General features: G+C 38.1%; 1 protein-coding gene across 6 annotated transcripts in view; it reads left to right on the forward strand.

Annotated features, from left to right (window-relative positions):
- The window catches only part of CD47 (CD47 molecule), a 46,431-nt gene extending 39,414 nt beyond the window's left edge, over positions 1 to 7,017 (forward strand). For 2 of the 6 annotated variants that reach the window (XM_047876392.1, XM_047876395.1), the window contains 4 exons: positions 2,791 to 2,822; positions 4,211 to 4,235; positions 4,847 to 4,879; positions 6,774 to 7,017. In XM_047876392.1, the coding sequence (XP_047732348.1) occupies positions 2,791 to 2,822; positions 4,211 to 4,235; positions 4,847 to 4,879; positions 6,774 to 6,778 (95 nt within the window). In that variant the 3' untranslated portion in view covers positions 6,779 to 7,017. The remainder of the gene's footprint in view (positions 1 to 2,790; positions 2,823 to 4,210; positions 4,236 to 4,846; positions 4,880 to 6,773) is intronic. The other 4 variants (XR_007155911.1, XM_047876393.1, XR_007155910.1 and 1 more) reach the window with 2 other exon arrangements.
- Positions 7,018 to 14,478: the final 7,461 nt, after the last annotated feature.

Raw genomic sequence — 14,478 nt, forward strand, 5'->3', positions numbered from 1 at the left:
CCCTATGAGAATTTTAACTGTTATTTTTATTATTTCCAAGTTTAAATTTGTAGCCTTAATTGTTACTTTAGAAGTAAGATTTTAACTTTCACTTTTTATGGTCTTTTTAAACTGTTGGATTTTTTTTTTTTATTACTGGAAGTATTTAAGTTTTACAAAATGAAATTGGGGTTGGAGATAAGAATAATGTGAATCACATAGAAAATTAAATACTGCTAACTAAACTCACTAGAATTAGGCTTGTTGATTATATGGGGCATTTATATCCATTATTTATAAGAGTCCATACTTGTTCATTTTGTTTTCCTTTTTTTTTTAAGCCATTACCAGCTCAGTATAAAGACATATAATTATGTTTTGTTATAAATCAACCTACTAGTAATCAAAAACCAGATTTATCACAACATATCACTTGTTTTAGAATGACATGGAGTGAATATATATAAGTGATATTTTTATAGTTCACTGTTAGGATGTTAGGAAGAGGTAGGTCTGCTATCAGTAGGAAAAATATTTCTGAAAATTCAAAACGTAGAAATATATTTGTGTCATGTCATCAGATGTTTCAGGGAGAGAAGAACAAATCAGGAAGAAACCTTGCAAGGGGGCTCATATGGAATCCTTAAAGCTTGTGGCTTAAAAATAAATAAATATATGTATTTAAGCTACATATATATGTGACTACATACACACACATATACACATATGTATGTATGTGTGTAGTGCCTTAGGCATGGTAAGAACAGATAAACCACAGCCATTTTGTCACCTCGGTCATATGTGTGTGGGAGAGCATTAACTCAAGTGAAAACTCAAATTAGCTTTTGCACTTCTGGGTTTTATACTACTACTAGGGAGAGCACAGCTGACTGGTATCCCAGCTCTTATTTTCCAGAATGGTCTAGCCAAAATGTGATGTTCCCTGGACCTGAGAATTGGAACTCAGAAACTATTCTTTACACATTATTAGGATAGAAAAGGAGTTACTTGGAAGTTCTTAATGTTAATCCTGATAAATAAATTTATGATTTCAAAAATACAGCTCTAAAATCTTACCTCTGATCCTTCACGCTACCAGTCAGAAATTTGCACAGCTGTTCAGTTTTCTTTTCTTGGATAGAACATAGAGTCATGGTTTAGTTGAAGTGATTTGTATATATATGTAACTACTGTGATGATCCCTAATGAAGTTCTATAATTCTGCTTGGCTTCTTTTGAGAGGCTGCTAAATGTGATTCACCCATATTCCCAACCCATTTCACTCCATACTACTTGAGAAAGTGGTTTCCTTGTTTGGCTGCAAGGACCACACCGCTGCCCCCGTGCCTCCTGTAAGGGAGATTTACTTTAAAGCCACACGTGACACTAGCAGAGATGGGGATCTCTTGAGAACTGAGATATAACCAGACCTCACAGGGGCTGAGACAGTAAGCCGTTTAGGAATTAGAAAGTTCTGATACATCTCTACAAACTGAATCATCGTGTTGCCCTCTGAGTAACAAGAGTTAGTCAGTGCCCATCTGCAGATTATACTGTGAGTTCCTTTCTGGTTCTTTCCCTAAGAGCTCATCCTCTCCTTTATGGCCTCATCTTATATTTTGTTCTTGTCTTCTCCTTGGTAGTTTCTCTTATGTTTGTCTCTAATCTTTGAGCTTCTCTCCCAGCTTGCTTTCTGTCTCCTTGTCACCTTCCTTTCCATCACCAACTTTCTGGTCTACTTTCTCTTTCTCCTCTTCAGGTCCCAGTGGGAGAGAAAAACTTTTCAGGCTAGTTAGTCACCATGGTCTCTGTTTGAGAGAGCCTGTTGGCTTCTGGCTGGTTTCTACATTGGCTGTCCTTGCGTGGGGTCTCACTCCCATTGCCCATCAGCTTTGGAAGCTTGGTAGGGGTGAATGTGGAGGAGGAATGGTAGTAAGTAAAGAGCACAGAACACTAGAGCGGTTCTAGGGCCCTGCATCGGTAGCTCACAAGCAAATTCAGCCTTCCATCCAATCCACAGGATAATGTAATTGACTATCCCATAGCATTACCCCCCCACCAGCCTGTTCACAGGATGTTGCTGGTTCATGCTTTCATACATATAGGACTCTGATTTAGGACTGGCTTCCGCTGCGCTGGGTCCTTCTCACTTGGCTTTTGTAACGAAGTTCTCTCTTTCTCCCTATGCAACTGAAGTAAATGTTTTTCCCCTCTCTCTTTCTCCATGCCCTGTATTCCTTCATTAACCAGTCCACTCAGAAACAGTGCAAAGGGTAACTTGGAAAACTGAGAAAGAGTACATGGAGAAGAGGTTGATTGTGGCTAAAACTAACTGCTGGGAGAATTCATTGAACTCCGAGGGATCTGAATATTTTTTTTCAGTTTGTTAGCTATTTGGAGCATTGAAAACTGGAAAGATGGAAGCAGAAGAGAAGACTGGGTCAGAAGGAATGAGAACAGTGAGCTAATAAGGGCAGGCAGTGGAGTAGAGGTGAAGATTGGTCATTGCCACCTTCTGTCCACATTCTGGCTGGGTTGAGTGGGGAGGGGTATAGAGTCCACAGTGGGGATGAATAGATGATAGACAGCATTTTTCACCAAGAAGTTTAACAAATGGCTGATTTAGGAGAAATATAGCCCGTACAAATGAGAGAATGTATTGGTTTATTATTTGATGTAGGTGGGTCATTTGATCATTATATTCTATCAATGCATAAAATCATTTGAAATTAACCATTAATAGTCATTGAGATTAAACATTATATTGCCTTAACGTATTAAATTTATTTTCTCAATTTTTAATTATATCAGCTTCCAATCAGAAGACTATACAACCTCCTAGGGTAAGTTAAACTTTCTTAAATGAATTTGGAATGATCAGTTGATGGTTTTGACTGAGAAATGATAATTGAGATAGATACTAAAGCCTTTTGCTCTCTGTTCAGTGTATACCATCAGATTAAGAGAACACTGAAGTAATTTCATGACTTTTGCATGAGTAGATCCAACTTACTTTAAAATATATCTGGCCATTTTAGTTGCAGTAGGACAGAATCAGTGATTCCTTAACATTGTGCTAATAATTTCTCAAGTGACTTCTCACTTTCTCAGAACTGGAAAGTTTCTGTGTAAGAATAATGGTTATTATCTCTGCTGAAGGAAGCTGATTCCAGTATATTGCCTCACCTATTGGCTCCATTTGATGTAGGTATACAAAACGTTACTTCAGGCTTTTAAAATGAGAGCGAGAGATTTGTATGAAATTGATTTCATTAAAAATAATAATCTATGCAATAAATGTACATATTGCTGAAATATATCTTGTTCTGAATTATGATTCATTTCCCTTCTTCCCTCATTTTAGAAGCATTTTTCTTCCTCCAAACTGTACTATAGTTTTTACTCTATCTTGGATACCTTAAAAGCTATCTAAGAAAATTCCAAGAAAAGGAACAAATTAGGAAATAAACCAGATAAATGAACAGGTGAAAAAATCCGTGTAGAGAATTATCATGTGACAGGCCCAAGAACTATTTTATGGAAAGAAGACCTGGAGAGGACTATACTGTACTCACCTTCCTAGAAGGAATAATAGTAGCTCTATCTGAAATGCCAAAATTGAGACTCTTGTCTGTGGCAGGAAGTGGAGATTACATATACTCCTGAGTCTGACAAGCTTCCACAGACATGCCTGATAGGCAAGGAGGGCCTGAGGGTGCATCTTTCCATGGGTGTTTATTCTGAAAAGATTGGGGCTGTAGCTACATTGGTCACCAACAGCCAGCAGTGTTTAAAGTGCCTCTGTTAGAGATAATTCAATCATTGGACCCTTAAATCTTAACACATTTTCTTTCCTTGTTACTGAGTTCAACTTGCATGATTTGAAAATGATTGTGTTTTTGTCTCCCCCCTTGTTTAACTGTATTATCTATTATTGTGTTGCTATTTATGTTTGCGCTTTTTTTGAGAAGTTTGAATTTCTTGAACTGAAAGAGGCAGAGTGGGTGGGAAATTCTGCATAGAAAAATATTAAAAGACTAATAGTTATTATTAAACTATCAGGTAAACTTGGCAATCTTTGTTTCCTTAACTTTTATTGCCTTACTTTGTTTTTAGCCTATAGGATTCACTCTTTACTATAGAGTTTAAATGTTAGCATATATAAATTTTAGTATAAAAGGACATGAAATAAATTCTATTTTTACGTAAATATATTTTAAATATTTTCCAGAAAGCTGTAGAGGAACCCCTTAATGGTATGTGGTTATTACAAACTTGTATATTCTTCTTGATCCATTACCAGATGATAATTTAAACTGGCCCCAAAGCAGTTAGAATGTTCCATCTATGCCTGGGGAAAAAAATCCCATTTTTTTCTTGCCTGACCTCTCTTTTCTTGATTATTATAATTAATATAATAATTAAAATAATAATTAAGAGTATTACTATTGTAATGTTCTTACCTCTGAGAAAAACGCACTCCTCAGTGTCTCTCCAGTCCTTGCTTGCATTGGCCAAGCAATACTTAGGCAAGAAGACCATTGCCTTATATTAGCCGATAGAAAAGAATCTCAATTAATTTCAGTTTCTGATTTACAAATTCAGATACAGACTGTCATCATGTAGTGAGACCCAAGCATCTCACTTTCGTTCTCCCTAAACCTAGATCTATGTTCCCAACTGACTTTGTTTCCTTTGAGAGTCTGGATATGAGCCACAGACATGCTTTTGTAATAAAGTAATAGACTTAAAATTAATTTGTCTTCATAGCTGTGGAATAGTTAGCATGATATTACTGCATATTTATTTAGAAATGATTTCTAATTGTTGAACCTTACTAACTGCTTGGCTTGTTACTAATTCTTAGCATTTAAAGAATCAAAAGGAATGATGAATGATGGTAAGTGTAAAATGCACCTGCAATTATAGATTGATTAAAATAGGAACATTGAAAAGAAATAAAAGGGCTTCTTTAAAGTATGCTTTTTTTGTATATAAAAGGGACACTGTCAAATCATAAAGGTCTACATTTTTTGATTTATAAAACTTAAAGCTACTCTTAAAAGTTGCAAAACCAGTGATATAAAAGCTGTAGGGTGTCACTAATCAGACTTTCCAGTCTTAACTGCTTGTAGCAAAGAGAAATTACTGCTTTTTTAAAAACATTTTTCAGCTACAATGTCTGGTGCCTGTAACTTTTAAAAATGATTTTTAGAAGACACATAGATAATCTGGCACAAATCTTTATCATCTTGACAGGGTTTCTTTTGTGCTTGTGTTGGTGATTTGTTGCATTTAATTCATGGGGACTTAATATCTCTGCTTTTCCAACTAGGGACTCAGTTGTAACCATTTGAAAAAGGATTTAAAAAGAAATGTTTAGTCACTCAGCTTTTGCTTCTTGTTTTGGAACTCTGGGCTAATCACTTCTATTTTGTATTGAATATTTCAAAGACATTTGCTAGTTTTTAAAGATAAGTAAGTCAGACATATTGAGTGCTATGAGTATTCATTTTGATTTTGCTTGAAGATGCTGTGATACTTCAAGTCTGTTAATATTTTAATAACTGTATGTTTTTATCTTATCAAACATTTCTTCATACCTTTGATATTTAGTCATTCCTTGATCATGTAAATAGTGTGCTATTTTACTGCTTTAACCTCCTCACCTCTGTGGCAAAGTGCAGCATTTAACACAAGAGGCTATATTCCCATGAGTGCAATTAATTTTTGCATAAGATTAAAAACACACCAATTGTGTACTGGTGGACAAAGTTTAAAACAATGGTTAGGCTGTGTTCAACAAGGAATCACAGAACGATTCCACTTGTGTAGGTTTGTGTTGTAGCCACAGCCTTTACTACAAAAATGTTTGTTTTATTTACCAACCACCACCTTCCTAATAAAAAAAAAAAAAATTTGCAGTTGGTAGGAATAAACTAAGTGACATTCAAAAAAAGAACTGGTACCTGGAATTGTGGCATGGTTTGTCCATGTTTACATTCTCTTGTTTTGTTTTGTTTTTATTTCTTTGCTCTTTTTCTTCTGCCATGTGATTCTTCTGCAGTTGTATAAAGAAATGAAACTCCTTTTCTCTGTTTTCAGAAAACTAGTATAAGAACCTCAAGTGCATTTTCCTTTTTTAATTTCATGTGACTTTTTTTGGAACCACCATGTCAGTAGATACAGCAGTTTTTGTGTGTTCATAGCATACAAAGTCTATGATGATCTTTGAAATTCCCTTAATTTTGCTAATATTTAGCTGTTCAGAATTTGTTCTTGTTTTTTTCTTTTTTTTAACCTTTTTTTAAATCTTTCTGGTGGGCTCCAGGCCCTCACAGTGTGTCTGCCTTGTCAGTTTCAGACTGTCTTTCTAAGGACCACAATCCCGTTTTCTCTTTCACTTGCACCTACTCGCATGTTTATTTCACTTACATCAAATGAATGATGTAGGTCTAAAGTGAATGTGATAGAGTATTATTCTGTGGTAAATATCTTTTGCATTGAAAAACCAACATCTCTTGGCTTCTCAGCCAACCCAGCCAACTGAGATTATCAGACTTTGTTGATTTTTATTTTCATTTGGCATTGGCCTTTTACTTACTACAACTAAAAAGGCTAATGATTTACCCGGTTTACATCTGTGACCTTTGTAAATCTAAGATTAAACACTTTTTTCTTTATTTTTAGATGCTGTATATCTGAAACTTTTAATTTTTAAAAATTCATCAACTTGTTAATGCATAGAAAATGGACAGGAATAATGATTATATGTTCATTTTTCAATTTTCCAGAGTAACTGAAGTGAAGTGATGGACTCTGATTTGGAAAGTAGCAAGACATGAAAGGAATACAATTGTGTTTAAGCACCATGGCCTTGATTCACTGTTCAGGAGAAGAAAACAAGAAAAATTACTGGTTCTCATCTGTGGGAGAAAGTAAATCTTTGACCCTTAAATGATTGTTACAGTTAAGTTTTTATTCAAAGCATTTGTAATTTAGTTAATAAAAGAATTATTATCTGTGTTGTGTGCCCAATTGAGATCCAGTTTTTTGTTGTTATTTTTATTCAGTAAAGGGCAAGGGTAGAGTGGCTAATTTCCAAGAATGATGCCTTTCAGATCTTAGGGCCTCTTGACTGTAGTTTACCAGTTTGAATTGGTTTGAGGTTGAGAATCACGTGACGCTAACCTGTTGGTTTCCCAGAGAGATCTGTGAAGAACAGTGGCTTCCACAGAACCTTAGCAGACTCGGGTTCACAGCCACTTTGGCAGTTATGGCTGGTGTTAGCCGAGTAAGGTTTCTGGAACTTCTGGGTCAAAGGAATAGCAAATTTAAGTACAGATAGGAGTTTGGTTGGGAACATCTTGAATGCCGCCTACATCTCCGGCAGGAGACCATGGTCTTCATTCTTGGGGGTTGCCATTCACACATTCTTCCTTCAGCATACCGTGTGATGAATCCTTTTCAGAGTTAGGGTAATTTTATTGATGAATGTGTTTATCTCTTATTCACACAACCCTTTAAACCCTGTCTTGTCCTCCTGTTATTTGCTTCTGCTGTACAAGATGTAGCACCTTTTCTCCTCTTTGAACATGGTCCCGTGACACGTGACATGGTAGCATCATTGCAGAAAGGAGCCAGACTTATTTTCAGAGAACTATGTTCACACTGTTCAGCAAAAGTAGCGATGGTTGTAACATATGTATTTCCTTCCTCGGATTTGAAGGCACAATCTACAATGTTTCTTCACTTCTTTTCTGATCTGGGGCATGAAAAACCAAGATTGAGATTTGAACTGTGAGTCTCCTGCATGGCAATATAACGTGTCACCGTCAGGCCAACAAGCCAGCCCTCGGAAGGGTGGTTTTGTTACTGTTGTGTCTGTGTTGCATGATAAACACTCATCATCTCCCTCCTGTAGTCCTGCCTCCGTAAGCCCCTTACCCTAAGATTGGAAAGTAAAACAAAACCCCCACGTTTCCTACCCCCATTAGAAGAAAACTAACATTCTGACCGTTGTGATCACCTGGAGTACTCTTAGATTATTAGCACTTGGTTCCCTCTGTGGGTGTGGGTGTGTGTGTGTGTGTGTGTGTGTGTGTGTGCACATGTATAAGGTAGGCACGTGCATCTTCTGTGTGGACAACAGTGGGTACCCACAGGAGAGCAAATGTTAATTTCATGCTCTTAGTAAAAACATTTAAAAAGATCTTTATTGGATGGAATTATATTTGATGCGAATATTTGATCATTTAAAACTTCAAAAACTTCTAGGTAATTTGCCAAGCTTTTTGACTGCTCACAATACCTTCTAAAAATACTAGTAATTCTTCCTGTCTAATAAGACATTCATATCTGTAGTTACATTACTAATAGTTATTTCTTAGTCCACTAACTGTTCCCATGTGCCTCTTTTATGCCAAATTAATTTTCATATTTCATGTTGGGACCAAATGGTTTTGCCCATGGCAAACCTCAATTTTATGACCTGCTGATGCTTCTCAGAAAACCGAACAAACGATGAGGACAGCTCTTCTTGAAAAAAAAAATTTTTGTTTTTCTTTCCTAAGTGTGTTGCTGTCCAAAATATTATCATATGTAGAGGGAGCTGTGTTCCTTTATATAAATCTGATGGCTCTTGCTGCTCTTTTTCCCTCTGAAAATATTTATATTTTACTATATTGTTTGTTACTTTAGAAATCAGTTTTGATGAAGGGAGGAGAAAAGCAGATGAACTTGAAAATGACCCAGATACCTATTCTCTATTAAGAAAAAGAAAGGCATGAAAACCTTTATAGTAAACTTTTTTATAAACTAAGGTTGTACCTTTTAATATGCAATAAACTCTCATTTCTTTGGGGTTCAGTCTTGGGACCCACCCATCCTTTGTGTTCTCTTTAATGCTGCCTGTCTTTTGAGGCACTCACTGCCCTAGACAACACACAGAGGAAGCAGGAGAGATGCCAGGTGACATCAACTCTCGCTCTTACTAGTTGTCAGCTTCTCTGGAAAAGGGACCACATCAGCGGGAGCCCTCTTGCTTGGCCATCATTGGGCCAGGTCATTCTCTTTAAATCAGACGTGTAGTGGGCTCCCGATTTTTTTTGTTCCACCAAATTAGAATTAACATTAGTTTTGAGCATCACGTATCTGTTCCTCCCCCACACAACCTGCTTTTAACTCAGTGATCCCAATTTTTGCCACCGACTCTTCCACTCGATTTTATTTATTGTACATTCTCTGACACCCCTTGTCGTTTTTGCAACAACCTTTCCAATGTTTTTGGCCAAATCTGATTTTTACGTCTCCTTCAAAACATTCTCCTCGAGCCCTGCCTCCCCTACTGGCTCTCCTCTGTAGTCCACTCCCCTCTTTCTTCTAACACCTTGCTTAATACTTCACGTGTGTCTGCTGAGGTCTAGTGGGTTTTTTTGTCTTGCTTCTCACTTGATGTTGAAATTCTGTTATGGCAAGAGCTTTTTCTTTTTTTTCCCTTTCTCTTCCTGCAGTGTTTTGCATACATTAGATGTTCAGTACATAGGTTCGATGATTGAGAGTTGGCTGTGTGTAGATGCCCTACTATTTTCAGTAGAGTGATTTAGATAGTTTTCTTTTCCAACAAATTTCACATGCTCCGAAAACCTTAAAAGGTGATGATTTTTCACCTGGAAACTCCAGGTCCATTTTGTTTAAATTTCTGAGAATGTCAAGATGAAAATAATGGGGCTATCCCAAATTTGAGAGTATTGGTTATTCTGGGATGCTACAGTCAATTTAGTAAATGACCAAATTGTGATTTGAATGAATACAGCTCAAAAAGTGATGTGTTCAACTCCTCCATCTCATTAAGAATTAAGCTCTGTATCACCTTCTAGATGTTTTTTGTCCTAAAGGGGGTATTCAAAAACAGACCTGTGGGATGTGTATGGAAATGCATACTCCTTTATTTACCTGCCATTGGAAACTGGAGAAATGATTGTTGGGCAACCCTTTATCTTTTTATTATGTTTTATTTGATGGAGAGTTTGTTTAGAAACTTTAGTTTTACATGTGTCATATTCTCAAAATCACTAACTGCCATCACCCAGTGGGGTCCTTTGTTAAGTCATTTTCTGTGGCTAATAGGGATAATAATCCAGGTAACTTTTAAGAGATAAGCAGTGAGCAGGAAGTTTTCCTGCCTTTGGCTTTTGACAGCTCTTACTTATCATTTAAGACCAGCTTTCCCATAAATTTAGCCTTTTGAAAAAAAAGAGAGCATTTGTAATAAGCTTCTCTCTAAGGCTACATCAATGGAATCTTAAAAGTGTTGTTATCAGGGTTGATGAGAGAAAGAAACATTTCTGTTTTTATTAAATGGAGCATTATTTACAAAAAGCCATTGTTGAGATTTAGATCCCACATCATATAAATATCCATTAACCATTTCTAAATAAAAAAAACTCCAGTGTTGCTATGTGCAAGATCCTCTCTTGGGGCTTTTTTCCATAGCAATTAAAGGTGTGCTATTTGTCAGTAGCCATTTTTTGCAGTGATTTAAAGACCAAAGTTGTTTTACAGCTGTGTTACCGTTAAAGGTTTTTTTTATATGTATTAAATCAATTTATCACCGTTTGAAGCTTTGAATATCTGCAATCTTTGCCAAGATACTTTTTTATTTAAAAACATAACTTTGTAAATATTACCCTGTAATATTATATATACTTAATAAAACATTTTAAGCTATTTTGTTGGGCTATTTCTATTGTTGTTAAAGCAGGCCACAAGCACCTTTCTAAGAAATTTATTGTATTTTCAAGTCCGTATTCGAGGTAACGATCCAAAGGATCAGTTAAGATACTAATTTAGAAGTTCTTTTTTAAAGAAAATAACCAATAAGTAATCTTTTAACATATTTTTAATGTTTATTTTTGAGAGAGAGAATGCAAGCGGGGAAGGGGAAGAGAGAGAGGGGGAAACGGAATCCGAAGCAGGCTCCTGGCTCTGAGCTGTCAGCACAGAACCAGATGTGGGGCTCGAACCCACAAACCGTGAGATCGTGACCTGTGCCAAAGTCGGACAATTAACTGACTGAGCCACTCAGGCACTCCACCAATAAGTAATCTTTTAATTGGAGCAAAGGTTTAACTAAAAGTTTTAAGCAAGTCCCTTGTGTTGAATTTTTCCCATGGTCTAGTGTGAACATCCCATGAGAAAGTAGGAACCCTGGGTTATGGTCCCATCTATACTGCTAACTGACAGAGAACTTGACAACCCCACCCCGTGTTTCTGTGCCCCTTCTCACCAGCAGAATGAGAGAAACCTCTTCCAAGATACATGTAAGTTAAAACTGTTCTCCATTTCAATTGTTTGTCAGGACTGTCTTGATTACAAGTGAAAGAAAACTTGTATCTAAGAAAAATGGGGTTTATTGGCTAATGTTACTGAAAATTCAGATGCATAGCTGGATAGTGGGCCTCAGAACGGTGTCTTAAGGACCCAGCGTCTCGCCAGCTCTCCAGCTAGCTCTTGCCTACCTTCACAGGTTGCACGTGTGTGGCGAAACAGCAATTGCAGTCCCAGACACCTTCTGCCAAGGTCTGGGAACATAGAGGGAAGAAAAAAAGAGTGCATCTCTCTCAGAAGTCCCATGCACCCCAGCTTGCACCTTGGCAGTTCTGACAGGGTCTGGGCCTCCTTCTCTCACTCATCTAGGCCAGGCGTCTCTGACACTCCCCCTGGGCTGGCCTGACCCCCATGTTGAGCCTGGAATGGAGACTGGGAGTGCCATCTGGGATGGGGGTGGGGACAGAGGGGAAGGAAACTTGGTCAAGTCAGGGGATTGTTACCAGGTGATGAGATGTCACTAGCTTTTCCAGCACAACATTCCTAGTCAGCGCCACATGCCTTACAGGTATGTGCTCTATGATTCTGCATTGTATGTGTGATTATAGACTATTTGAATGGAAAATAATATTTGGCAGCAAGGTACCATCTCATTTCTTACCTTATAGGCAATTTAATTTTTTATGCATTTATGAGGACTTTTTCACTCTCAGCAGGAGTAACTAATGGAGTTCACAAAGCATTTAAATGGCCTACCTCCTGCACTGAAGGCTGCTCTGGATAGCACGGAACTGCACTCAACCTGATTAGGACTCCCACGGAGGTGCAGCCTTCCAGATGCAACTCGATTTCATTTTTGCACGGCGCCTTTCCAGCTGAAGGCTTCAAGTTTGACAGCTTTAGAAAATACTGGATTATGGTAACACCATCTATGTAGGACATGATTTCCCCAGAAGCTCAGAGATTCGAGCACACTCGACAGCCTTGGTGTTAGTAAGTATGAGGCCGTGCTGGAACTCTGCACCCAGTGTTTATTTTGCATGTAGAAGCTTCATGCTCGAATCGGGGAAATAAAGTATTTAACCCTGAGTTCTGGATAATTGGACTGATGGTTTCATGTTGAAGATAGCAGTACAGACTGCACAGAAGTGATGGTGGACCTAGAAATTAGAACTCTTTAGTCAGCTGTTTGACTGGAATGCAGGAGCGCTTCAGCTCTGAGAATAGCCCACCACCCGCGGAGGGCCAGGTATCTTTTCCCAAGGGCGGCAATGAGAAATGCTTCCTAAGCAGTATGCTTGGGGAGGAGTCCAATTTGGAGAGAAATGATTTAGAAGTCTAAAAACCGCAATTCCATGTCAGTCTCGATGCCAGGTAGCCTGCAAGTTGTGCACGTTTGCAAAATTTCAGTTCCCTTATAGATGCTGTCACACTGGCGGCATGGCACGAGGCTCGGGACCCTCCTCTTCACATAATCTTATTTGATCACAGCCCTGCCTTCCAGAAAAGACAACTGTCGTTTCACTTCCTAATTTTCTTTGAATTGCCTGCGAAATTCCTCAAGGTTAAACTGACATGATATATAAGCTGATAGACAGTCTAAACACATGGATTGTTGGCAAAATATAAGTGTTGTTTGCTTAAGATATGGAGTATATCTTCCGTGGGAGCACTCTACTTACTTACTTTTTAAATATAGGGTAATTTAGCAATTTCAGTATACATAACAGATTGTGTGGGGAGATAGCTCTCGTGCTGAGGGCAACTGGAAAGTACTGGAATCTTTGCTCTTGCCTCATTGCCTGCCAGTTGTAGGACTAGTTTCCCCACCACCTTGGGTGAGAGCTGGGTGGTGGCAGGCCTCTCACCCCACCCCCCAGGAATGCTTCTCACTCTTTTGGGAATTTCCATCCCCAACTCAACCAGACATTTTTAGAATGTGATGTTCATAAACCCCATTTTAGCAAGCTAGAGGATGCCTATATTTGGTTAATTAAAAAAAACATTTTTATTGCACTGTTATCAAGTGTTCAATTCTCACAATTGAATTGGTTGGGTATATATATCTTGGATCTTTTTTTAATTTGATTATCCTGGATTCAATAGAGCCCACATCTCCTCCTATCTTTAGCTACATACCTAGCTATCAACAGGGATTGTTCTGGTAACAACTGTTACTAAATCAGAACAGAAAATATTACCGTGGGACCTATGGAGGGATATATTTGAACACATCAACAAGTATCAGTTGTTTTCACTTTCAGAGGAAGTTGTCAGAAAATTAATGGAATTTTTCTTTATGCTTTAAGCTCATTGCTTTAGCCTGATATGAGGCATTCATTCATTGCCTAAATTGTGAACAAAATTATACAACAATTTTTTAAAAGTCTTTTTTTAAGTTTATTTATTTTTGAGAGAGAGAAAGAGCACAAGTGGAGGAGAGGGGCAGAGAGAGAGGGAGACAGAATCTGAAGCAAGCTCCAGGCTCTGAGCTGTCAGCACAGAGCCTGAAACGGGGCTCGAACTCACAAACCGTGAGATCATGACCTCAGCTGAACTCAGACACTTAACTGACTGAGCCACCCAGCTGCCCCTAAGTTAAGTTTTTTTAAAAGCATTCCAGTTAGTAAAATTAAATGCTCTTGTATTATTTTTATGTTTCTGGCAAAGTATTAAATACAGTCTCCTGGGAAACATCCGGCTGAAGGGCTTGACTGGAAGAATTACCAAACCTCATCCTTGTGCCTTCTGGCTGGGATCCTTCTTCTTTGCTGTATGAACTGAGTAGACTCAGTAGAGAAACCAACAAGCTCCCTCCTCAAAAGCATCCCGGATCCTCTGAAGGAGCCATCATATAGCGATGAGAAGGTCTCAGAACAGATTTTTCCTGAGTGACTGGATCCCCTGGGAGGCCACTCAGTTGCTTTAACATGTGTTAATGAGACTGGTGATCCCCTCCTGAGCTAGCTACTCATTTATAGGACTCCATCTAGTTCCTCAAAGTACTTAACATACCTGTTTGGGTCAGGTACCTACGTAGAGAAAAGCTGCTTTCATGATCACGAGCACTTGGGTGCTGCCACAAATCGGCACGGGTATCCGGTGGTGGGTAAACAGCTCCATGCAAAACTATGCCTCTAGATCCCTTGCTCAAAGTAACTGGGCACAGAG

Source organism: Prionailurus viverrinus, chromosome C2 (assembly GCF_022837055.1).
Source record: "Prionailurus viverrinus isolate Anna chromosome C2, UM_Priviv_1.0, whole genome shotgun sequence".
Classification (NCBI taxonomy): Eukaryota; Metazoa; Chordata; class Mammalia; order Carnivora; family Felidae; genus Prionailurus; species Prionailurus viverrinus.